The sequence below is a fragment of the Heteronotia binoei genome, chromosome 1, assembly GCF_032191835.1.
Source record: "Heteronotia binoei isolate CCM8104 ecotype False Entrance Well chromosome 1, APGP_CSIRO_Hbin_v1, whole genome shotgun sequence".
In the NCBI taxonomy this organism is placed as follows: Eukaryota; Metazoa; Chordata; class Lepidosauria; order Squamata; family Gekkonidae; genus Heteronotia; species Heteronotia binoei.
Genome location: NC_083223.1, coordinates 63,701,017 through 63,726,643, shown reverse-complemented (window position 1 = coordinate 63,726,643; position 25,627 = coordinate 63,701,017). Strand labels below are relative to the sequence as shown.

The window sequence follows — 25,627 nt, the reverse complement described above, 5'->3', positions numbered from 1 at the left end:
ATGGATGCTGACATGGAAGTAGGCAACCTTGAGGTCCAACGTAGCCATCCAGTCCCCTTGGTTGATGAGGGGATGAATTGTTTGCAGAGTAGACATTCTGAACTTCTGGTACAGAATAAACTTGTTCAGATTCCGAAGGTCCATGATTGGTCTCAGTCCCCCATCCCGTTTAGGAACCAGGAAATAACGAGAGTAGGAGCCTCCCATTCTGGCCTCCATCAGAACCCGTTCTATGGCTTGTTTCTGTAGGAGGTTGCTCACCTCCGCCAGTAGAGGTGGGGAAGGGGGTGTGGTGATTACCACAGATTGGTTCGGAATCTGAGCGAAGTCTATTTTGTAGCCTTCCACGATGATGGAAAGCACCCACCTGTCTGTAGAGATGGACTCCCAGGCCGGCAAGAATGGCTGGAGGCGGATAGAAGAGGAAGAAGTGGGGACGGTGACGCGTGCTACTAGAAAGTCGAAGGCCCTGCTTTTGAGGGCGAGCGCCCTTGGACTTGCCAGTGGTCTGTGCTGAAGCGTATCGGTTTCTGTTGTTCCTACTGCATGGGGACCTACTCTCAGGTTGGGCAGAGCGAGGTTTGCTGTTCCGGCAAAAACTTTTGATACTGTTTCTTGGACCAGGGTTTGTGCCACTGTTTTGGTTTAGCAGCTCTGGAAGACACCAGGACACCCAGGTTCCTGGAGGTCTTTATGCTCTTATCCATTTCCTGAAGAGCATTGTCAGTGGTCGAGCTGAAGAGGCCTTCGCCCTCAAAGGGCAGATCTTCAACAAAGGCCCTGGTGTCTTGCTGGAGGGCTGTTGACCTGAGCCAGGAGCGGCGGCGGAGGCAGACAGCAGATGTGATGGTTTTTGCTGAGACGTCCACCATATGCTTTGCTGCAGTCAGTTGTTGCTTGACTACAGCAAAGCCTTCCTTCTGCAACTTCTTTGCAGCAGACCTCTTCTCCTCGCTCAGGGAAGACAGGAGGGGGATGAGTTGTTCCCACACTGAGTATTGGTATCTAGCCATGCACGCAGCATAGTTAGATGCCTTTACCCCCAGCGCTCCAGCAGAATAAAACTTCCTCCCAACGTTGTCCAACTTCTTTCCCCCCTTGTCTGGTGGGAGGAGTGAGTCTTGTGGGCCTTTGATGAGGAGGATACGACCACCGAGTTGGGCTTCGGGTGCGTGAAAAGGAATTCAGCACCGGCCTCTTGGACGCAGTACATGTGGTCCAATCTTCTTGATGACACAGGTGTAGAAGCAGGCTTCGCCCAGGGCTCCTTCACCACCTGTAAGATGACCTTCGTAACAGGCAGGGCAACCGCTGTAGACGTATCCCGCTGCATGTCGAATACGGTATCGTCTACAATGGGTTGCGGTTGTGTCACTGGGAGAGAGAGGGAGAGTGCCATCCTCTTCACCAGGTCCCCATACAACTTCAGATCCTCCGATGGTGAAATGGGAAGATCCTCAGCAGTATGAGACACTGGTGAAGGTTCCAAAGCCCTGTCCGGATCGTCAGTACTGACCTCGGAGTCCGACAATGAAGACTCTCTCCTCAAGGAATGTTCCAAGAGCACCGACGTTGACTCTCTGACGGGTGACCGGATCGACACCGACGACCTAGGTTGGACTTCCTCCACCACCACGCCGTGTCTTTGGGCGGAACGGACATCGATGCTGAGGGACGCCGCCTAGAGTGCTGAGAAAGCCTCGACATATGAGATGCCTCGGATTGCTGGTCCCAATCTGCAAATTCATGAGGGGGGTACCATTGGTACGGTGGATATGGGTAGGCTTAGGGAGAAGGCCACTGGTGCTGATCCCGCGGTGGGAAGCGGCGAGCTATGGTAGTTGGTTCCAGCTCTCTCCAACCCCTCACCTGATCCAGCGGTGCCGATGGCTCCATCGCTACCGACACCTCCACCTCCGAGACAGAGTTGCTCTCACTTCAACGCCTTGACCCGGAAGAGTGGGAATGCTGGGTAAGGTCGATCTCTTGCTCCGATGCCAATAGACGCAACTGCTGTGAAGCACTGCCTCTCGACACCGAAGGGCTACGATGCAAAGACGCCAAGATCTTCCTCGGTGGAGCGGCTGACATCGATGTCAAAGCGTCCTGAGAAGGGGAAGAAATGCGGGACGATCTCTTCTTCCGCTTCTCCTTGGATTTCATCTTTTTCGGTGCGGATGATCGGGTCCCCGAATCATCCCAACGCTTCATAGCTGGGGTGTCCACTGACCCTTCAGATGGTCATTTTGTGGAACGCCCACGCTCGACCGGCATCTCGGTCCTGATCGGCGATGTATCGGCCGATGTGACCGTCAGGGCCGCGGCCTCTCCCATCGGTACCGACGGGCCCGATGCCATCTTTTGAGGACGAAGTGCCGATTCAACCAATGCAGCCGAAAGCCTCGCCGCTCAATTCTTGCGAGTTTGTTTAGAAAAACTCAGGCAGTACAAGCAAGAATCAACACGATGTCCCTCGCCCAAACAAAGGAGACAGAGGGAATGGCCGTCAAGAGGGGCAATTTTCTTTCCACAGGAACGGCACCTCTTAAAAAAACCCCAACGCCTTTCCATAGATGCCAACGAAAAACCCACACAAGAAAAGTTCTGAGGGGAAAAACGGGGGGAAACTGGACCCTGAAGGGCAAAGTTCAACAATTTTTTTTTACAACACTAACTAACAACTAATTAACTACACTAAGAAAACAACAAACAGGCTATATACAACAAGAAAGACAATCCTAAGATTACTTTACCTACTGGGGACACGAAAGGAGATCCTCTAAGTGCAGCAGTCAGAAAGGAACTAATGGGATCCTCGCGCTGGCGCCAGCGAGCATGCATACTGGGACGCCTGCGTATGCCTGCTGGTGCCAAGCACGAAAAAATCCCGGGCTTTTAAGGTACCAATTCGGATCAGCGCAGGCACTCTATCCCATGAGTGTGAAGCACAGAGACCACGAAGATCTCAGCTGCATTTTTCTTAAAGTAAATATTGTTTCTGGTGGCCATTTTGGGGATTGTTAGTAAAATACAGAATTCAAAATGTAAATGATAGGAGGGAACCGAGGTAAAACAAGAGGGAGAGGAACAAGTATGGAAAAAAGGGAAACCTGCAGATGAGGATGGGTAGGTAACAGGGAAAGAAGGAAAGGCAAGAAGCTGCAGGCACGGCCAGTGCATGAAAAGAGGAAAAGCAAGACAGAAAGTGATCACAGGGAAATGAAATTTCCCCACTTCCACAACTCCTCATTGGTCCTGGACATATAAATGCTGGACAGCAACAACAGAGTGAAGTCTTTGGCGCCTTACCCTGACTGTAAGATTTTTACAAGTGTCTGGTCAACTACTGCATGAGAATACTAGATGGAGCTAATCCAGAAAGACTGCTTCTTATATTCTCTCATGCAGGTTTAGTGGCACATTCAGAAACAGCATCAAGATGTCTTCTTACTCGAAGCAACCCCAAAGTGAAAGAAGGCCTTCATGTAATGATATTAGCCCTCTTGGAAAAACACTGAATCTGCACTTAAAGCAATCTATTTTCAATAGAAAGGTAAAAATGAAATAAGAATTATTTGATGTTTGCCTTGATTCAGAAAAAGTGAATGAGAGACCTTTTAAATCATTAAATGATTTTGGGTTCCAAAAAGTTTTAATCATGAAGGATTGGGCAATGAACTGCCAATAAATGCTGATATATTGGAGACGAAGCTTCTCTACTTACACCCAGAATATGATGGCATTAAACAGGTGGTTATGGGTGAGCTCATTTCTTCTAAAGTTGAATGTACTACTTATCTTGAAATATTCATATAAGGAGTTAGTACGCACTACAGTTCAGATGGAAAAATTACCCTTCACACACTTGTGATGAAATAGATTACAGAGACACAGTTCTGAGAACCTAAAGGCAATGATTCTTGAAGTTATAAGTAGCAATGAAATACCTCCAACATGCCGTTGGCAACACTGCTGCTGATAATACAGCTAGTTTGGTGTATAACCGCAGACCAGGAAGAAGGCAAAGATGGTAAGAATGAAGAAACCCCACAAGATCCAACAATTTAAGACAAGTAGCATCAAGTGCTAAAGGGACAGAATTTAGTACACCAGATGTTAATAATGTTATTCTGTAATTATTTCACTGCTATACTCATACAACTTGCTTTTTAAGATACTATGAAAAAGTAGCTCCATTAACAATATAGTGGAGAAAACAGATGCCATTTGCAAAAGGCTTAGCTAGTATCCAGCTATTCTGATAATCATGAAAAAGCTTAAATTTCTACAAAGCCATCCATAGATTGTCCAGCTAAAGTAGCATTCTACACAAAATATGCTTGAAATAATCTCATGGATTTTTGTGAGGATGTAACTGTTTCAAATCCAGGTAAGACTGAAGAGAAATGAAAGACCATTGAACTTTAAGAAGCTTGCTGAACAAGGGCATTTCCATCAAAACAATTTATGCTAGATAATTTTATAAAGCTTAACAAAAATGCCGACATGTAGATGTTGTGTCCACCTTTTACAAAAACACTAGTAGCCTCAATGAAACCACCACACAACATTAGTGGACAACTGTGCATTTAAATCCTATGTTAACCTTGACCCAAAAGACTACTTGCTGATGTACCTCTCTCATTATAGGAATTATAATACAATTAATTTGTTGGCTTTAATTATGAGAAAAGAGAATCTCTAGCTTCCTTGGTACTGCTTCTTTTACATATGTCAAAAGGACTATTGTAAGGTAAATAAATAAATAATCAGTAGACAGCTAGTTTTAAGGCAGAACTCTAGAAAGAAATATGAAAACATGTTCTGCTAGCTAATTCTACACTTTAAAAGATCCTCTACATTACTTTTCCTGGGAATGGGCCCAAGATCTTGGCACAGCCTGCTGCCTGGCAATCAATTAACCAATATAAATAGTATGTAATTCAGTCTTTACATGGAACTCCAAACCAGGCAAACTTTTACAGATTTTTCTGGCAGCCTTCAAGTTCCCTTTCTATAACCTAGTTATGATTTAGGGTGCCCATTCAACATGACCCTGTAAATTTGAACCTCGACAAATGATCCAAAAGTCTAGATGAAAGGAGTTTTATGGCATCAAGAAAGAACTACCAACAGCTCAGCCAAATGGTAGAAAGTGAGGCCCGTTTAAAAGAAAACCAGCTTCCTCTCCCCGTTTAATCGATGTCTCTAAATTTGTCTCTTCCTTCCCAGGATATATTTTGAGTCCAGTGGCACCTTTAAGACCAACAGAAGTTTATTCAAGGTATGAGCTTTCATGTGCAAGCACACTTCACATGAAAGTTCATAGCTTGAATAAACTTGTTGTTGATCTTAAAGGTGCCACCGGATTCAAAATTTGTTCTACTGCTTCAGACCAACACAGCTGCCCACCTGGATCTATGTTCTCAGGATATAACATAGGATTTAACTGCATATTTTATTATTTTTATTATTTTTTATTAATTATTATTATTATTATTATTTTATTATTATTATCATATTCCTACAAATAAGACTATTATTCTGAGAGCATGTATATTTTTATCTCTTTTGAAGTACGTTAACATGTAGAATTACATTTGTACCTAGAAAGTAAGAAAACATTGGAGAAAATATTATTTTAAAAAATTATACCCTGATTTTCAGCCCGCATCAGGACCATCAATGTGACTAACAAATTAAAAACACACATAATAAACCAACTAAAAACACACATACATCATAACAACCATAGCTAAAATACACATAAAAAACATAGATCAGGAAGGATGGATCACTGAGGAAACACTCAACAAAAGTATTTATCACTGGCAGAAGATAGCAACAGAAGTGGACAGCTGAGTCTCCCTGGGAAGAGTTTTGGTGCTTCAAATGAGAAGGTTCTTTCTTGGGTTACCACACACCTATTCTCAGAAAGCAGAGGATACCTGAAACATGGCTTCAAAGGATGACTGCAGTTGTCAGGTAGGTTCATAAGGGATTAGACAGCCTTTTAGGTATGTTGGTCCCAAGCCATATAAGGCTTTAAAGGATCAACACCAGCCCCTTGAACTGCACCTGGAAACGTATTCAGAGCCAGTGTAGATCATGCAAAACTGGAGTGATGTGGTCCTACAACCACTCCAGTCAACGTCCTTGCTGAAGTATTCTGCACCAATTAAAATTCACAAACACTTTTCATATCAGCGTCACATCAATCAGATAGCAGTGATCTAATCTAGAGGCAATCAGGGTATGTACCACAGTGGCCACAACTGGCTAAGCAGTCAAAGCTGGTAAAAGGAACTCCCAGATATAGCTGCCACCTGCTTATCCAACAGTAGGCCTGGGTCCAGGAGTACCTCAAAATGACAAACCTGTTCCTAAAAGAGAAGTGCAACCCTGTCCCGAACAGGTGACATCTTAAATCCCAGGGAAGATCTTCCACTCACCAGCAGCACTTCCACCTTGTCATGATTCAGTTTCAGTTTATTAGCTTGCATCCACTCCAAAATTGCCTCTAGGCATCGGTTCAAGTTTCTGCAGCCTCTCTAGGATTGGCTGGAAATGTGAGATAGAACTTAGTGGCATCTGCACACTGATGACAAACCAGCCAAATCTCTGGATGACCTCACCCAATCATTCTATGTAGATGCTAAAGAGCATAAAGGACAAGATGGAACTTTGGACACCACAGGCAAAAAGTCAAGGGGTTAAGAAGTGGTCCCCCAGAACCACCTTCCAAAATGGGAGGAAAAACCCCCTTACAGAACATCGTAATCACCAGCTCGGTTGCCAGAGCACCTGGAGAAGTGACTCACACACGTCTGGCCAGAGAGTGTAGGTAAACCTATCCAGGGGCAAAAGGGACTTATGCAGTACTAGCAGCCATAACGCTACAAAGGCACTCTAGACCGGTACAAGAGTGCCCACCAGGAGAATGGAAGACTTCCCATCGTTCCGCATGACGTCCATCATGGAGCGGAAGAGACTGCACCGCCAGGAGCTATCCAGGCGAATGGTTTTGAAGCGCTGACCATGGAATCCACCATGGAGGGCTAACACCACATGCAGCTATCTTCCTACCAGGCTTGACTCCATTCCTGCGAAGCAGACGGCTCACAAACACACCAGATGTCACCTGTGCCTGCAAGCAACCTACCCACCCCAGGAGTGGTTAATTGACCAACCGCCACTTTCTTTTTTTGACGGAACGCAAGACAAAGACTAGTGCCAAGGAGAAGACAGAAGAAAAGGAAGACCTTCTTCAGCCAGAGCAAAGTTCCTTTGTACAAACTGGGTGTTACCTAGGCCATGATTTGACTCTCTATTGTCACCCTTTTAGATAAGTCTAATAGTCCTAAGTATCTCCCCACCCAAGTAATCTCTCTATTCTTCTCCCCAACTGTCATGTTGGAGCCTCCCCCTGGTCCATTTCAACCTGAAAGTTCACTCAGTTATCCAGGATCCAAGCAAGTCCATTGGTCAGGAATGGGCACCCAATTAGGTGCCACCAATGAACTTTCTATTGGTTGTCGCAGTACTCCAGCCCTTATGGTCACCACAAAACCTCCCCTTTTCGGGAGGTCATGCACCAGCTGACCACCTTCCTCCTCCCTCGTACCTCCCATCCCCTAAGGGCCCAAGAGAGTCCTTATAATCTGTGGACTAGCTACCCACAGGTGTGCTTCTATCAGTATCCCCAATTCCTGATCAGTTTCGGGTCCTTTCTCCCACTTCCTCGCTCGTCGCCATTGGAGCCTTCCTTGAAGACTACGATCGGTAAATATCACCCTGTTGTCTACCCATGTGTTCCCCTATCTCTCTCTCTATGTTTCCTAGGACTGAATGTGTGATTTTATGAGTATTTTATCTTGTATGGAAGACTATGTTTTTCTTAATAAATTTTAATGGTTTTACTTAATTAGAGTCCCTAATATTTTTAAGCATTACTTTCTGGACGTGGAATCCTGTACACACGGGTAAAAAGATCCTGAGTGAGCCAGGTGCCCACCTGACAATTGCCCAACCTTGTTTTGAGGGCATTTTGGCTTACAAAAACCAGACCGGAACCACTGAAGAAGAAGATGATGATTTTGGATTTATATCCCGCCCTAAACTCTGAATCTCAGAGTGGTCACAATCTCCTCTACCTTCCCCCCCCACCACCACCACAACAAACACCCTGTGAAGTAGGTGGGGCTGAGAGTGTTTTTACAGCAGCTACCCTTTCAAGGACAGTTTCTATGAAAGCTATAGTTGACCCAAGGCCATCTCAGCAGGTGCAAGTGGAGGAGTGGGTAATCAAACCTGGTTCTCCCAGACAAGAGTCCAAGCACTTAAACACTACACCAAACTGGCTCTCACCATATTGCAGGATGGTGCCTCCAAATCTTAGCCCAGAAAGGTGGTCCAAAAGGATAACCATGACTGATGGTACTAAAAGCCACTGAGAGAACCAGGATAATCAACAATGTTGCACTCTTTCTATACATTTCCTGGGTGCAGGGCATTCAGCAGGTTTGCGAGGCTATTTTAGTCCCATAACAAGGCCTAAACCCAGACTGGAAAATTCCAAACAATCTGCCTCATCCACAATTGCCACTACCTGTTCAAAAACTATGCTCAGGAACGGAACATTTGAGACTAGTTGATAGTTGCTGAAAACTCTTGGGTCCAGGGTAGGCTTCATTAGCTTCAAGGCTGAGGCAACCACCCCTATCTTAAGGAGGCATTAATTACCTCTCACATGTCCTGCTGTTCCATCATTTAGCAACTAACAACTCTCATCTCCAATTTCAGTGGTTTCATGCTATAACAAAAAAAAAAACAAAAAAGAGGTCTGTGACAAACAGAAGTACTTTAACAAAATAGGAGTCAAGTTGCACCTTTAAGACCAACTTAATTTTATTCAGAACGTAAGCTTTCGTGTGCTCTCTAAGCATACTTTTTCTTTTAAAAAGTGCCATCTGTGAACATTTTTACCAGTTAAATAGACGGTTAACAAAAAAAATCCATTAGAGTTTAAACGGGTTGTACAGAACAGATGGCTTTTTTATACAACAGTTCATTAGAATATATTTGTTAACAGCTTATTTTAAGTTGTCTAAAGGCTGTGTGAAATGCCCCCATTATTGATATACCAGCTCTTAACCAGAAAAAAAAGGATCAGTTGAAGACTGGGCCCTCCAAATGCAATGAGGATTCTAGGACATGTCACTGCAGCCTTTAGAATGACATAAAGAGTAGTTCAAGCACTAACTGAGTGTATCTGAAGTGTTTGTAAAGACTGCAGCACAGCATAACAGGACACACAACAGTTTGTTTTAAAATGGGTTTCATCTTTGTAGTCAGCAAAAATCTAGTAACAAGACTAAAGGAAAATGCTGCTTCATTATGATTCATTTTACAATTAAAGTGTGAAATATGAGATTCAGCAGTAACTTGGGCAAATGAGGAAAAATGCAAAGTGAGGAAAGATGCAACATTAACAAATGTGACAGGACAAAGTACAAGGCTCTTCTTTTTCCAAAGCATCACAGGACAAGGGATAAGAGCAAATTCTAAAGACTATGGAAGCCTATCACCCCTCTCTTCTGATTCAAGGTCTGTTCCATCGGTTGAGAGCTTTGAAAACATGCACCAAACAGATATTCTTTACCATCCTAACTCCAGGGAACTGTAATTGTCTCCCACATGTATACACTATCCTCCTCCAATACCTTCAGTTGCAGATGAAGACAGTGACTCCTCTTACACTATAGTGTCAGAAGGATAACTGAGTTTCTCAAGACATTGCCAAAACTCACTAACCCACAGCCCTAAGAGCAGAACATGTGAGCTGGCATTCTAAGAACAGCTGATCACGTGAGATTAATATGTGAACCTCATATCATAATAAGTTTATAAGCCACTGGGAATGTTAAAAAGTTAGGAAGCTAAGCCACCATGCTCTGCATAGCAAGTTACCATAACCTCCCAAGATATGGGAAAGAAAGTGCCCATAGACAGGGCTTGTCATCTGACTCTGCCAGTTTAGTCCCCTTCAGAGAGACAAGGGAATTCAGGGATGACAAGTGGCAGCCCTGACTTCCTGCTTTTGTGTTCCTTCCTACTTTCTCCTCAGTTTCATGAGTGTAAGCATAAGATGCATCACCAAATTCCATTTCTTTTAATTAACCTATGATGCTGCATGGTGGACTGGCTAAGGAAGAGCAGGGGTTGAAGTTGAACTAGTCAAAAATTGAGGTTCTGTGGTTGAGGGGAGAGCGGTTGGATTTGAAGCGCAGACTGCCGACTCTTGATGGGGTGCTATTAGCACCAGCAAATACCATCAAGAGCTTAGGAGTGACACTGGATACTTTGCTTTCAATGGAGACCCAGGTCACACATATTGCCAAGGTAGCATTTTTTTCATCTCCGTCAAGCCCGGCACCTAGCTCCCCTTCTATCTTGCTCAGACCTGGCCACAGTAATCCATGTGATTGTCACCTCCAGATTAGACTACTGTAACTTGCTCTAGGCTGGCCTACTCCTGAATCTCACCCAGAAGCTTCACCAGGTCCAGAATGTGGCAGCGCAAGTCCTGATGAGAACGCTATGGACAGGACATATTCTACTTGTTCTGCACCAGCTACACTGGCTGCTGGTTGAGCACCGGGTCAGATTCAAGGCTTTGGTTATGACCTTTAAGGCCCTTAGCAGTCTGGGACGACCCGCAGATTGATTGGGTCAATATGTGTTCAGGTCGAGAGGAAGAGATTGAGTTTCTAGATGCTCTCAATGACTGTGCTATGGAGCAGATGGTCACAGAACCTACCAGGGGTGGGGCGATCCTGGATTTGGTCCTAAGTAATGCCCAAGACTTGGTGAGAGATGTAAAAGCGATCGCACCGCTTGGGAGCAGTGACCACAACATTATTGATTTCACCATCTGTATAAATAGAGAGTTGCCCCCAAAGACCAGCACAACCACGTTTAACTTTAAAAGGGGTAAATTCTCTGAGATGAGGAGGCATGTGAGGAGGAAACTGAAAGGAAAGGTAAATACAGTCAAAACCCTTGGGGAAGCTTGGAGGCTATTTAAAACTACAATCCTAGAAGCTCAGATAAAATATATACCACAAGTTAGGAAAGGCACAAACAGGTATAAGAAAAGGCATGCATGGTTAACAAACAAAGTAATGGAAGCTGTAAAAGGTAAGAAGGACTCCTTTAAGCGGTGGAAAGCTTGTCCAAGTGAGATTAATAAAAGGGAATACAGGCTGTGGCAAATCAAATGCAAGACTGTGATCAGGCAGGCAAAAAGGGACTATGAGGAGCATATCGCAAAAAACATAAAGACCAACAATAAAAATTTCTTCAAATATATTAGAAGCAGAAAACCAGCCAGGGAGGCAGTGGGGCCTTTTGATGACCAAGGAGTAAAAGGATTACTGAAGAAGGATAGGGAAATGGCTGAGAAGCTGAATACATTTTTTGCCTCCGTCTTCACTGTGGAAGACGAGAAGTGTTTGCCTGCTCCAGAACCACTTATTTTGGAAGAGGTGTTGAAAGACCTGAGTCAGATTGAGGTGACAAGAGAGGAGGTCCTACAACTGATAGACAAATTAAAAACTAATAAGTCATCAGGTCCAGATGGCATACATCCAAGAGTTCTGAAAGAACTCAAGGTTGAACTTGTGGATCTTCTGACAAAAATATGTAATCTTTCATTGATATCTGCCTCCATTCCTGAGGACTGGAAGGTAGCAAATGTCACCCCCATCTTTAAAAAGGGTTCCAAAGGAGATCCGGGAAACTACAGGCCAGTCAGTCTGACTTCAATACCAGGAAAGTTGGTAGAAACCATTATCAAGGACAGAATGAGTAGGCACATTGATGAACACAAGTTATTGAGGAAGACTCAGCATGGGTTCTGTAAGGGAAGATCTTGCCTCACTAACCTGTTACGTTTCTTTGAGGGGGTGAACAAACATGTGGACAAAGGCGACCCGACAGATGTTGTTTACCTTGACTTTCAGAAAGCTTTTGATAAAGTTCCTCATCAAAGTCTCCTCAGTAAGCTCGAGAGTCATGGAGTAAAAGGACAGGTCCTCTTGTGGATCAAAAACTGGCTAATTAATAGGAAGCAGAGAGTGAGTATAAATGGGCAGTCTTCGCGGTGGAGGACGGTAAGCAGTGGGGTGCCGCAGGGCTCAATACTGGGTCCCATGCTCTTTAACTTGTTCATAAATGATCTGGAGTTGGAAGTAAGCAGTGAAGTGGCCAAGTTTGCAGATGACACTAAATTGTTCAGGGTGGTGAGAACCAGAGAGGATTGTGAGGCACTCCAAAGGGATCTGTTGAGGCTGGGTGGCAGATGAGGTTCAATGTGGCCAAGTGCAAAGTAATGCACATTGGGGCCAACAATCCCAGCTACAAATACAATTTGATGGGGTGTGAACTGGCAGAGACTGACCAAGAGAGAGATCTTGGGGTCATGGTAGATAACTCACTGAAAATGTCAAGACAGTGTGCGATTGCAATAAAAAAGGCCAACGCCATGCTGGGAATTATTAGGAAGGGAATTGAAAACAAATCAGCCAGTATCATAATGCCCCTGTATAAATCGATGGTACGGTCTCATTTGGAATACTGTGTGCAATTCTGGTCACCACACCTCAAAAAGGATATTATAGCATTGGAAAAAGTCCAGAAAAGGGCAACTAGAATGATTAAAGGGTTGGAACACTTTCCCTATGAAGAAAGGTTAAAACGCTTGGGGCTTTTTAGCTTGGAGAAACGTCAACTGCGGGGTGACATGATAGAGGGTTACAAGATTATGCAAGGGATGGAGAAAGTAGAGAAAGAAGTACTTTTCTCCCTTGCTCACAATACAAGAACTCATGGGCATTTGATGAAATTGGTTAGCAGTGAGGTTAAAACGGATAAAAGGAAGTACTTCTTCACCCAAAGGTGATTAACATGTGGAATTCACTGCCACAGGAGGTGGTGGCGGCTATAAGCATAGCCAGCTTCAAGAGGGGGTTAGATAAAAATATAGAGCAGAGGTCCATCAGTGGCTATTAGCCACAGTGCGTATATATATATGTGTGTGTGTGTGTATATAAATAACTTTTTTTGGCCACTGTGTGACACAAAGTGTTGGACTGGATGGGCCATTGGCCTGATCCAACATGGCTTCTCTTATGTTCTTATGTATCTACGAGACTGCCTCCTCCACTATGTCCCTGGAAGAGTGCTACACCCCACTGGTCAAAATCTGGTGGTGATCCCCAGCCCTAAAGAGGTCCAGCTGTCCTCAACTTGGTGGAACACTCTGCCAGAAGACATCAGGGCCCTGCCAGATGTTTTACAGTTCCACAGGGCCTGTAAGGCAGAGATGTTCCACCAAGTTTTTACATAAGGACAGTAACAGTTGCCATGCTGGCACCTTATTTTCTCCTCACTCTCAATGTAATGACTGGGACTGAACAACAGCACTTTAAATGAGACACCATCGGGGTTTATAATTTCTTTTTAATTTAACTGATTTATTGATTTAAATGTATATATTTTATTTTTGTGTTGTACATCATCCAGAGCCTGGTATTGGCTGGGATGGGGCAATTCAGATGATGATGATGATGGTGATAATGCTCCCTCTCCCTAGTGACCTTTTCTCCTATTCCTGTCTTCAAGCAATGAAAAACACATGTGTCTGACTGTGGCTGTCTTTGCATATTTGTTACTTTGAAAAAGAAAGTTCCTGTGGTGGTATGAAGCTGGAACTCTCATAGCCAATAACTACAGTTTTTTCAAACAATGAGTTCCTCAAAGATTTTCCCCTCTTCCTTTTGCAGAATTTATCTGCTAGGGTGGCAAATCTGCAAATCATTTTCAGGGGGTGGGAGAAATGGTCAAACTCAATGTTAATATATACATAATCTTGATTTGAATTGGTAAATTTAACAGGGGGGTTCATTTTGATAATTTAAGGTATTAGGGCCTAATTAGCTTATACTCCTGTCAGATCCAACCTCATTAGAAATTAGTTTAACACCTAAACCTGAATCAATATTAGCAATTCATCAAGGAAGAAACCTAGATTTCTGTCTTCCTATCCAGTCCCTACCCATGAAACTTTTAAGTGTATATAAACTCTAGGTTCCCTGCTTACTCTAAGGAAGGAAGAACCAACTACCTGCTTATGCCAATCATACAAAGACCCTGTCAGAAGCACTTTTAATCCAACACAGACACATTCCCAATTTTTCAGATAGCCAGAAAAAATTCAGGAGAAAGCCTTCACTGAAGCTGAAATGATTGGCAGTACTACTGTGTTGTTTCAGCCCATTCTAACTGCCATCTCTATGCAAACACTACCACCTACTTCCATCTCCTTAACACCCAGTTTGACTTTATATTGATATAAGGATTTGCAAAGATGTACCTCAGCCACTGGCCTTGCAAAAATAATATTTATGCACTCCATTGCACAGTGACTGAAATTGTTAAAAACGTTTTATAAAAGTACTCTTGAACACCTTGAACTAACAAGCAATGCCAAACATATTGCAACTGCTCCACAGTATCAGAAATGGAAAACATAATAAATGGCACAGAAATAATAGGAAGACATTAAATGAAATTATACTAAAATGAAAGTGCTTTCTTGCTGCACTTCAGCATGAAGCATCTAGAGGACAAAGTCATTTTAATCATGTTTTATACTGCACTGTCAAAGTTATTACCTTACTAACCTTGTATATGCATATTATAAAAATCATCCATTTATGTTACAGTGAATTACTTTAGGTTAACACTCAGAACTCAATACCTGAAACGAATCTCAAGTGACAAGACCCTCATTAATCATAATTTTCATACATTAATGCCACAACACAAAGCCTCCTTGTTCACAGTTTGAAACTTTAGGTGATCAAATATTATTGAACACCACCTGCACAAAATTGCATCCCCCCCATTCGCAATTTCAAATAGAATTTACTGGCAGAGAACTACAGTGATAAATGGTGTTTACAGATCTGAGACTTGGAGAAAGGAGGAGCCTTGATAGAAAGAGAAGGAAAAGTATTTTCCCTTTTAATCACAAACACCAATTTAAGACTTTAATTGCTTTGTTCTAAGATGTAGATAGAAAATGTGTGCTTTGTAAGGCATATCTATCTTTACAACTATGCTCTGAGGCATCAACTTTCATTTCTATGAACTGGGACCGCACAAGCCCATGTCTGCTCTGGGATCTACAACCAATGTCCCAAGTGTATCTAAAACACAGTCATATTAGTCGGCATAAAACACATCAATCACCGTCTTCCTTCTACATCGCTTCGTCCTTCTTTATGGTCTCATTTTTTTCTCAATCGTAAACCTGCAAACAGGGTTTGCTTTTTATTAGTCAAATGATTGTTCCAGGACTAGCTGCGAATGCACTTTATAAATAAATATTAAACTTTGATCCAAGCTCAGCATCTCACAAGCAGAAGAGTGCTTTTACTCACACAAGGGAAGCCTCCCTTTAGCAACAGTCCCTTGCTTCACCAACTAACACTTTGAAGTCCTCTTGCTGCAGAACATTCATACACTAACAGAGATAACAACCTATACTGAATTTCAGAATCTGAAATTACAAACAGTATTTGTTCTCCTTGTTAGAAAACTTTCTCCTCAAAGACCACCATGCCTAAACATCTCAGTACTTTCAAGTACTCACAGGATACACTGTACAGAATTTTAAAATTGAAATCTATAAGGATCTCTGTAGACTCCAAGTAATGTTTTGCTGTATAAAAACTGCCAGAGTTTGCAAGCACCAAAGAAGTTAAGTGTTCTAAGGTTTCCTAGCAACTAGAATCTGCTGACATCTTCTCATCGCAAGATGGCAATTTGTATAAAATCTGTTGTAAACCACAGCAGTGATGTGTCAAGGAAAAGCAGTGCTGTGTAGCTAAGAATTTCCATTTACAAATAGCATGAAAGTATTTTTAAGTAAATGTAGAATTGAGTTTAGAAGTCTAAAATCATTATTTTAGTAAATAAGTGCAGCACTTTGATATTTATGAACACTGTAAGATACTGAACAAAATGCAACATTCAGATATTTGTTAAAATACTCTGGAAGACAGCTCGCAAAAAAGAGAACCCTAATTTTCATCCACATACTAAAAATTCCCATTTAAAAGCAGTAACATTTTACATAAGACTCTAGGGAGGTTTTGTAACATTTTCCCTAGTAGAACAGAGTTATAGTCCAGTGGAACCTTTAATACCAACAAAGATCTGAGGAAGTGTGCATGTCCATGAAAGCTCATACCTTGAATAAAACTTTGTTGGTCTTAAAGGCACCATTGGACTCTAATTGCTCTGCTGCTTCAGACCAACACAGCTACCCCCCTGGATTTTTCCTATTTGAGTGTAAAGAAAACGACTGACTATGAAATCAGTGATGGATGCTGTTTTGGGATAACATGCTGGGCTACTAAATCCTGGAATTCTTTTTTTTTAATCCCAAAATTATGTTCTCAGTGATAAATTTTTTATTGTTTTTTTCAAAACCTATTTCACACTAGTGAAATAACAGTAAACAGAATGTAACAATGCCATTTTTCAATAACCTCACCAAAATAATATTAAGTGTTCTTTGTCCTTATTCAGAATGATAAAATGGAGTCAATGTTAATATTCACACAAGCTTCAGTGTACAATGGAAAAAGGTGATTCCAACTTTAGAAACTTGGCAGGTCTTTTTACACTCTCTTCAACTGAGATATTTTATCCATTACCATTATTTCTCAAATTCTTTTACCAAGCTGAAAGCGCAGGAAAAAAGGTTTTCCTGGTACTTTTGAGCAATTTATTTCTCTGCAACTAAAAGTATTGTTCTCCTAATTAGAGGTACTGGTTGATCATCTAAAAATAAAACAATGTTTAATATGCTGTCTAATCTACACGCACACTCTTGCTTAACTGGTGCAGAGTTTCAGGTTGGGGTGTGATCAGTATGCAGATGACACCTTGCTGTAATATCTGTTGACGGGTAGCCAGCTGGATACCACCTCAGCTGTTTTGGCTGAGGGGCTAGAGGCTGTGGTGAGATTGTTAAAACAGAGCTAGCTGAAACTGAATCCTGCTAAGACAGATGTTTTGTTGCTGGGCAGGGAGAAATCAAGTTTGGGAGGATTCAGGTTTGGGGTGCCAACTCCCAGCTCTTGACAGTGTGCCCTTAACACCAGCATCAACTATCAAAAGCTTGGGTATTATTATTACTACTACTACTACTAATATTACTATTATTAATTTGATTTGTAAATCGTCCAATCCTTGCTATTGCAGGTCTCTAGGCAATATACAGTAACATTAAAACATTTACCAGATAAAAATATTATATTATAAAAGCAGATGGTGACTATTGATGCATCAATTATCCAAATTTACAGACTGCCACCCACTTTGCGGGAAGTGGGGAAGGAGACAAAGCGAGCATGAAAAACAGAGAAGGATGCCAGCCAAGATGAAAACTATCACTGTCCTCAACCAAAAGCTTGATGAAACATCTCTGCCTTTCACGCCCTGCAGAACTGCATAAGGTCCTTCAGGGCTATGACGGAATTTGGCATAGAGAAGGTCCTAGACCTAGCTGAAAACAACCAGATGTCTTTAGGGCCAGGGACCACCAGCAAGTTGCTATCTGAGGAGCACATCACGCTCCTGGGGACATAACAAAATAGACAGTCCCATAGAAACTTTGGTCCCTGACCATTCAAAGCTTTATAGGTCAAAACCAAGACCTTGAACTTGACTCAGTAATCCACTGAGAGACAGTATATCTGGCACAGCACTGGATGTACATGTGCCATCCGTGATGTTCCTGTCAGGATTTGCGCCGCCACATTCTGAACAAGTTGGGGTTTCCAGGACAATCTCAAGGGCAGGCCAGCATAAAGCAAGTTACAGTAGTCTAATCTGGAGGTGACCATTGCATGGATTACCGTGGCTAGGTCAGGGCATGACAGGAAAGGGGCCAGTTGATGAGACTACCGAGTAAAGAATACCAGCCTGGTAATGTGCATGTCTTGGGCCTCCATATTCAAAGAAGTATCCAAGCTCTTAACAGATTGCACTGGTGTCAGTGGCACCCCCTCAAGAGGGGGTAATCTAGGCACCAAACCCAAAGCCCACTCTCAGCCACAGAACCTCTGTCTTAGTTGGGTTCAGCTTCAACCTGCTTCTTATCAATGGAGGCCCAGATCACAAATGCTGTCAGACTGGCATTCTTCCAGCTACACCAGGTCAGGCAACTAGCTCCTTATCTTCCCACCCTGACCTAACCACAGTAATCTACGCAACTGTCACCTCCAAATTCAACTACTGTAACTTGCTCTATATAGGCCTGCCCTTAAGGCTAACCTGGAAACTGCAGCTGATCCAGAATGCAGTGGCACGGGTCCTTACAGGAATTCCATGAACAGCACATATTCGACCTGTGCTGTGTGAGCTGCACTGGTTACTGGTTGAGCACTGGATCAGGTTCAAGGTCTTGGTGCTCACTTCCAAGGCCTTTAATGGTCTGGAATCCACATATCTTCAGGTCCGACTCTCCTGGTATACTCCACGAAGAGCATCACAGTTAGCTGATAAGCACTTGTTTGTGGTTCCCGGCCCAAGAGATAGCAAGCTGTCCTTCACCAGAGCCAGAGCTTTTAATTCCCTGGCCCCAGTCTGGTGGGACTCTCTGCCAAGTAACATCCATGCCCTGAGGGACCTGATGCAGTTCCGCAGGGCTTGTAAAGCACAGATGTTCTGCCAGGTTGGGGCCAAGGCAAGAAAAGCCCTGGCTCTGGTCAAGGACAGCTTGATATCTCTCAGGTCAGGAGGAACAGTGACAGTGTCCATCTGGCTGGCACTCTCACTGCCTCATCCCCTGCAACGCAGCAGCACAACTGGAAATTCTGACCACCATCTGCTTAATTTTGAATTTATATTGACATTTTATTGTCACTTTTAATGTTTTTAACTGTATGTTTGTTTTATGCTTTAGTATGTTGTCATACACTGCCTTTAGGACATCAGTGGTATAAAAATTGAATAAATAATAACAAGGGTGAAGGGAGAAACAAACTCAACCTGAAATATACTGAGAATGCTACAAGGGTCAAGCTACAGCAAATAAAATTTATATAAAAAGAAATATTGATTTTTATGGTGAATATATTATAATATAATTAAAAACACAGGACCTGAATATCAGACTACATCAAGAATAGTCCAGGGAAAAAACTTTACATAGGCTGTTAAAATTTCCCATACAAAGTTGATTTATATTGTTTAGTTTCCAGATGTGTTTCTAAAAACTATGTACTACTGACAACAGGGGAAGGCCTTTGAAGCCAAAACGTGTATCGTTTGTGTTGGTCATTTGATATTTTCATCAACTTTGTATGAGAAATGTTAACAGCTTATGTAAAGTTTTTTTCTGGACTATTCTTAATGCAGCAGCACAAACCATGAGTTGCACTGGCGGAGGGAGCCTCAGCAAATCCATCCAGAGCAGCTCTGGGTGAGCCGCCAAGAGGAGGGAAAGGAAGCCTCTGGAAGGCCACCTGGAGCAGCTCCAAGCAAGCCACTGAGAATAGGGAGGGGAGAAAGGAAGTCTCGGTGAGCCCACCTGGAACATGTCTGAGCAAGCTGCCAAGAGCAGGGGGGAGATGATGGGCCTGGCGGCTGCAGGTGACATGCTAGGCTAGATGGGAAAGTGAGGGGGGGATAAGATTTCCTCCATGAGTATTGTGGGGCCCCATTTGTATTATATACAATACTTGCATTCATCCCGAGACCCTAGCCACTGTGAAACAAAGGCCAGTAGTGGGAACCAACTTCCACTCTTAGAATATTCTAAACACAAGTCTCGAGCCCTTATATTTACCCAGGTGTAAATATGTAGGCATTATTCAAGCTATTCAACAAGCAATGAATGTATTCCTGCTTTCCCATGTTCTCCCCCAAGAGTATGAAGACAATGACCCCTAAATTTTGCTACATGTACATTTAACTAGAGTCCATTCTTTGAATCTTCCACCATCAGTAAAGCAGTAACAACACTGTCAGATTAACAGGACAGTTTTTAAAACTGTCATTAATATTTCTACCCTCTGTCACTTCCTAAAGTTAAACTTCCTATAAAGGGTATTAGAATAAAAAAAAAGTAGATGTCAATTACACTTTATGACCGTTCAGGAAAAGTTACTGGAAAACACTAATGCCACTTCTTACATTATACAGCTAAATAGCAGAGTCCAGTCTTTAAATAGTAAAGTCAGAGCTGTGTTTCTCGAAAGCTTATGCTACAATAACGTTTTTTAGTCTTAAAGGAGAGCCAGTTTGGTGTAGTGGTTAAGTGTGCGGACTCTTATCTGGGAGAACCGGGTTTGATTCCCCACTCCTCCACCTGCTGGAATGGCCTTGGGTCAGCCATAGCTCTGGCAGAAGTTGTCCTTGAAAGGGCAGCTGCTGTGAGAGCCCTCTCCAGCCCCACCCACCTCACAGGGTGTTTGTTGTGGGGGAGGAAGGTAAAGGAGATTGTGAGCCGCTCTGAGACGCTTCGGAGTGGAGGGCGGGATATAAATCCAATATCATCTTCTTCTTCTAATGGACTCGTTTCTATTTTGCAGCAACAGACTAACACGGCTAACTCCTCTGGATCTATTATACAGCTAGGCTCAGTAGCACTTTATTGAGGATAAGCAGTTTATCCTTCTGAATATTTGAACTACTTTTCAGTTGTTATAAGCTATGAACCTATACCCTAACTCTGATCAGCTTTTGCAGGTTGGGTGCATTTATAAACTGAAAATAAAAGACCACAAAAGCATATCACAAATTAAAAAACTTACTGCCAGGGCTTTTGACAGCTTTGTTCTGTAATTGTTCAGGACAATGGTAATAATATCTTGATGAGGTACATAAGCACAGCCACCATGGAAGTAAACTCTTCTTACACGAACTAAATCTACAGCATCACAAAAAGGAACCTGAATTTGAAAAGAAGAGGTGGATTTAAAGTATAAGTAAATTTACCCAAGTAAATACAAGTCCAATAAACCTATGAAGCACATTAAAATAATCTGAGAGGCCTGATGGAAGAACCAATTTTTAACTTAAGGAAATTAACATAAAACGTTCATCATTTATGAATTAGAAAAAATTGTTTGAAGTACCAGAATTGTTTAGATACCATTTCAAATTGTGGATTCTAGTATAAAGAAAATGGGTCAGATACTACAGAATCATTAACAGATCAAGTTGACAGAATCTGCTTTTGAAGTCCCCTCTTTCTGCTGTAACCCTCTTGAATTTTGACCCTGAAAAACCATTGAGCATTAGAGAAATCCTAAGAACTATGTGGGGTGCACTAGATGGAGAAAACAGCAGAAATCACAAACACTCCTTGTACATGTTGTAGAAAAGCTTGCAAAAGGAGAGGGGAATACTTCTGCAAGTTCCCCCTTCAAATTACCACCCCATCCCATGCCAAATTGACTATTGTTCCCTAAAGTCATCAAGCCCTCAAGAATAACTCTGGATCAGGAGCAGTGTTCTCTAAGCTGAGCTAGCTCACAGTTTTTTAGGTTCTGACTCACACATTTTGGTCTTAGCTCAGGAAAAATGTCCCCAGAGCAAACTAATTTATGCAGTAGCTCACAACTTTAATGCCAGTAGCTCATGAAGTAGAATTTTTGCTCACAAGACTCCACCGTTTAGAGGGAGTATTGATGGGGAGGTATAGTGGGAAGAGCAGAAATTCCCATGAACCTGCTCCGCTGACTGTTCTATAGATCCATCCTATGTACCTAATAAACATAGACCTTAACAAGAACATTTAGAATTGCATAACACAAGAACTAAAGTACCACTATTGGTTTATGCATAAGGAACATGGCTGAAGAAAATACTGTTTTGTGGGAAAATATGTTCACATATCAAGCCCTGAGTTCAACGCTATACTGTGTATTTTCTGCTTCAGTACACTGCTGAACATGCTCACTGGTAAGACTAAGGAACAGGATGGAGAGAAGGTGAGAGAGATTATTTTCCTTACAAACAAGAATTTTTCCACCAAAGCTACTTCCCTATAAGCTTTTTTTAAAAAAATACATGAATCATCTGTTTTCATCTAGTGTTAAGCATTTCATCTGCACATATATAAGTTCTGAATCATTATACTTTGTGCATTTTTACCCTGACTTTACTCAGGGCGAAGTAAATGGTTTGCCCTTCCTCCATTTTATACTCACAACAACCAGGTTCACAAGAAGAGTTTGAAAGAGAAAATAACTGACTCAAGGCTACCCAGTTAAGTTTCATGGCAAGCAGGGATTTGAAGCCAGGTCTCTCTGGTCCTAGCCAACATATTAACAATTGCAGCACAATGGTTCAATCACCATTTCCCTTGAAAGAAATTTTATTCAAGAACTCCAATTAAAATTAATTACGATATAAAACAGCGGCACTAAATCTTCCAAGAGAAAATCTGAAGTTATAACAAACAGAACAACATTGTCCATTTACCGTACAGTCACCTGTAGTGCACATTTACCTACTCACTCACCTTATAGAATACCATTTCTTCTACTTTAGGAATATTTAATCCAGAAGTCGAATTTACTAATTTGTCTGCAATACTGGTCTTTTCGGTTGCATCAATCTGAAATAAAAACATTTGTAGTTTTGCATCACTGAAAATGCTTTCTATGTTAATCTAAGATAATTTATATACAGATATAAGCAGCAGTGTTTGTCACAGGAATAGACATTTGTAAGTATAACAACAAAGAAATCAAGTTTTTCCATATTCCCTGTATACTTTCCACATTCACCTCCTAGTGGACAAACAGAAAAAAACCCCTCAAATTAATTTTCAAGTAATCTAGCTGCTGAAATCATGGTTCTTTCGCTCTCTCTCGGCTTGGCTTCGCGAACGAAGATTTAAGAAGGGTGCAATAGTCCACGTCTGCTGCAGGCTCGCTGGTGGCTGACAAGACCAATGTGGGACAGGCAGGTCCGGCCACAGAGGCTGCAGGGAAAAGTCTGATTTAGGGTTGGTCCTGTAGCAGTGCAATTCTTCCTCAATCTCCTTTTGTCCTCAAGACCAGCTATGCGTGCGTTCTCAAAGGAAGAGACAGCCTGGTGGATGGTGTGCCTCCATGCTTTGCGATCTGAGGCTAGGTCAGACCACTGGTGATGGTTGATGTGACAGGTGCTAAGGGATTTCTTCAAGGAGTCCTTGTACCTCTTCTTTGGTGCCCCTCTATTTCGATGGCAGGTGGAGAGTTCGCCATACAGGGCAATAATAATAATAACAGCTCTTCCGTTAAAAAATACACTCTAAAGAACATTATTCCAGCAAACTTTTCTGTAGTCTGATTTGCAGACATCTGATAAACTTTAGATAAGAAAACATCAACTTCACAGAATTGGCACACATACATGAAACAAACTCACTGATATTGAATTAAGTGCAAATGGACAAATTAGCATTCTGCTGCCAAGGAATGGATGCAAGGACTAGGTTGGGAGAGAAGGGACAGGCTTTTCACAGCCATAGAATAATAATCTGAGCTTTAGTTTTTGAGATTTGTTCCATAGAATACAGCAGAATGGACTGATTTTTCACATGTAGGCAAAAAACTTTCCCATAGCAACAGAATCAGACATCTGTTATGTTTTTTGGCATATGACCGAATGAAGCCTGTATCTGATTCAGAAAATTCAACAGCAAGTTATTCAGGAGTGGCCTTAGTGATACTGGGGCCTAGGGCTAAAAACTGAAGAGGGCCCAAGAATCACTACCACCATATCACTTGCCCCCTGCTGGAGCCAAAGAAGGAGCTGCCCTCATCTTGTGCAAGGTGTGTGGGAGCCACCACAGCTGCCAGAAGCCAGATGCCCAAGCCAGGTGAACATGGCTGCAGAAGCCTGTTTACTCTCATCTTCAAGAGGTGGCAGTGCATCATGGGCCACTGGGCTCCCCGTTGCCCAAGAATAATTATAAAGGTATTATTGAGGCTGAAAGATTACCATAAGAAGGTTGTGGACATCACTGCATTTATCCCCAAATCGCCAAATATTTTATCAGGGGTCCCCAATGTGGGGGGCCTGTGGGCACCACAGCATCTGCCAACAACTTTCTTGGTGCCCACTGAGTTTTTTTAGGAAGCGGCCAGGGCCAGGTGAGGCATTTGTTCAGCAAGGCTTCTGACTGGCCACTAGAGATGTGATTGGACAAACAGATTCAGAGGAGAAAAAGCATTGCCTTGGCAACAGCTGCCACCACAGTGCAAGGATCTTCACTGTGTGACTGAAAGTAAGCTGTATGTATGCAAGCAACTATTTCTAAATAATATGTTCATTTTAAAGGCATCCTATTAAACAGAATTTCTGCCTGCAGGATCCATTTTACTGTTGCACCCACCATCCTGTGTCACAATTCCAAAAGTGCTTGCAGACTTTAAAGGTATGGGGACCCCTGGATAACGCCCTTCTGGTTTTATCATTACAATAACTATACAATGTTCGAATGACCAGCAGGTCCGAATAACCGCCTATCACCACTCAGCATACAACATAGTGTAATATCTGGACCACCCAAAGTGAAAACTATCCACTGCTGCCTCAGAGTTTAAAAACAAATCACTAACTTTGTAGGCAGAAACAATGCAATATTCACAGTTTGGTTTTATGTAACATCCCCTTTTCCTTTTTAGAATAATTACTTGTTGGGGAGAAATAACAAACTATATAGGGGGAAATATACATGAACAGAGCTCCTGAAAGAGATCTGTATTGGATTCTTCTCACCATCTCCACACACTCAAGCTAACTACTCTGACTCATGAGTATATTTCATTTAAAAATTTAAGCTTTTCAATCTTGGCCATACAAACTGCATAACAATCTTGATCTAGTTTTGATGAGTTTATTGTAAACACTAAAAACTATCTTGAAAGGGTCCATTAAGTCTTCTGCTAATAATCAGCATCTGGCTCTAATGAAACCATGGCAATTAACAAATTAAAACCCTTAATTAGCATTGTGTGTATCCTCTCTCAAATTGCTTTTCATTATGTTTATGGAAGTGATAACTAGTTATTCTTCAATCACATTTATTACTTTGTTTTCACAAACTTGGAAAAACCAACACCAAACAAACCATATGTGCCAAAAACTACACACACACAAAGGGGGTTCTTAAAGCAAACTTCACTAAAATGTGCAGATAGGACAGGCAGACCTCTCTCAAAGAGATATAAAAAGATGATCAGAATGTTCCTATAGAAAGCTTCCAAACCACAAACAAGAAGACAAACTACTATTCCACAGAAAAGGAGAACCATCTTGGAACAAAAAAAGTGTGTCCATCCAGTAAGGACACAGCCTTTTTCCAGTACCCAAACAGCAAAACAGATTACTAATTGATTCTCACTGAATAGAGGACCAAAAGGCATTAACCCATATGCCAAAAACATCTAAAGATGAATCACAAGTTTCTTAAGAATATAAGAACATAAGAGAAGCCATGTTGGATCAGGCCAATGGCCCATCCAGTCCAACACTCTGTGACACACAG

General features: G+C 42.2%; 1 protein-coding gene across 2 annotated transcripts in view; it reads right to left on the bottom strand.

Annotated features, from left to right (window-relative positions):
• The window catches only part of PRIM2 (DNA primase subunit 2), a 119,777-nt gene that overhangs the window by 78,906 nt on the left and 15,244 nt on the right, over positions 1–25,627 (bottom strand). The window contains exons 5-6 of one of the 2 annotated variants that reach the window (XM_060235369.1): positions 22,610–22,705; positions 20,895–21,032 (exon numbers count right to left, since the gene is read on the bottom strand). The exons of the other annotated variant lie outside the window; for it this stretch is intronic. Of the exons in view, the coding sequence (XP_060091352.1) occupies positions 20,895–21,032; positions 22,610–22,705 (234 nt within the window). The remainder of the gene's footprint in view (positions 1–20,894; positions 21,033–22,609; positions 22,706–25,627) is intronic. 2 annotated transcript variants of the gene reach the window in all.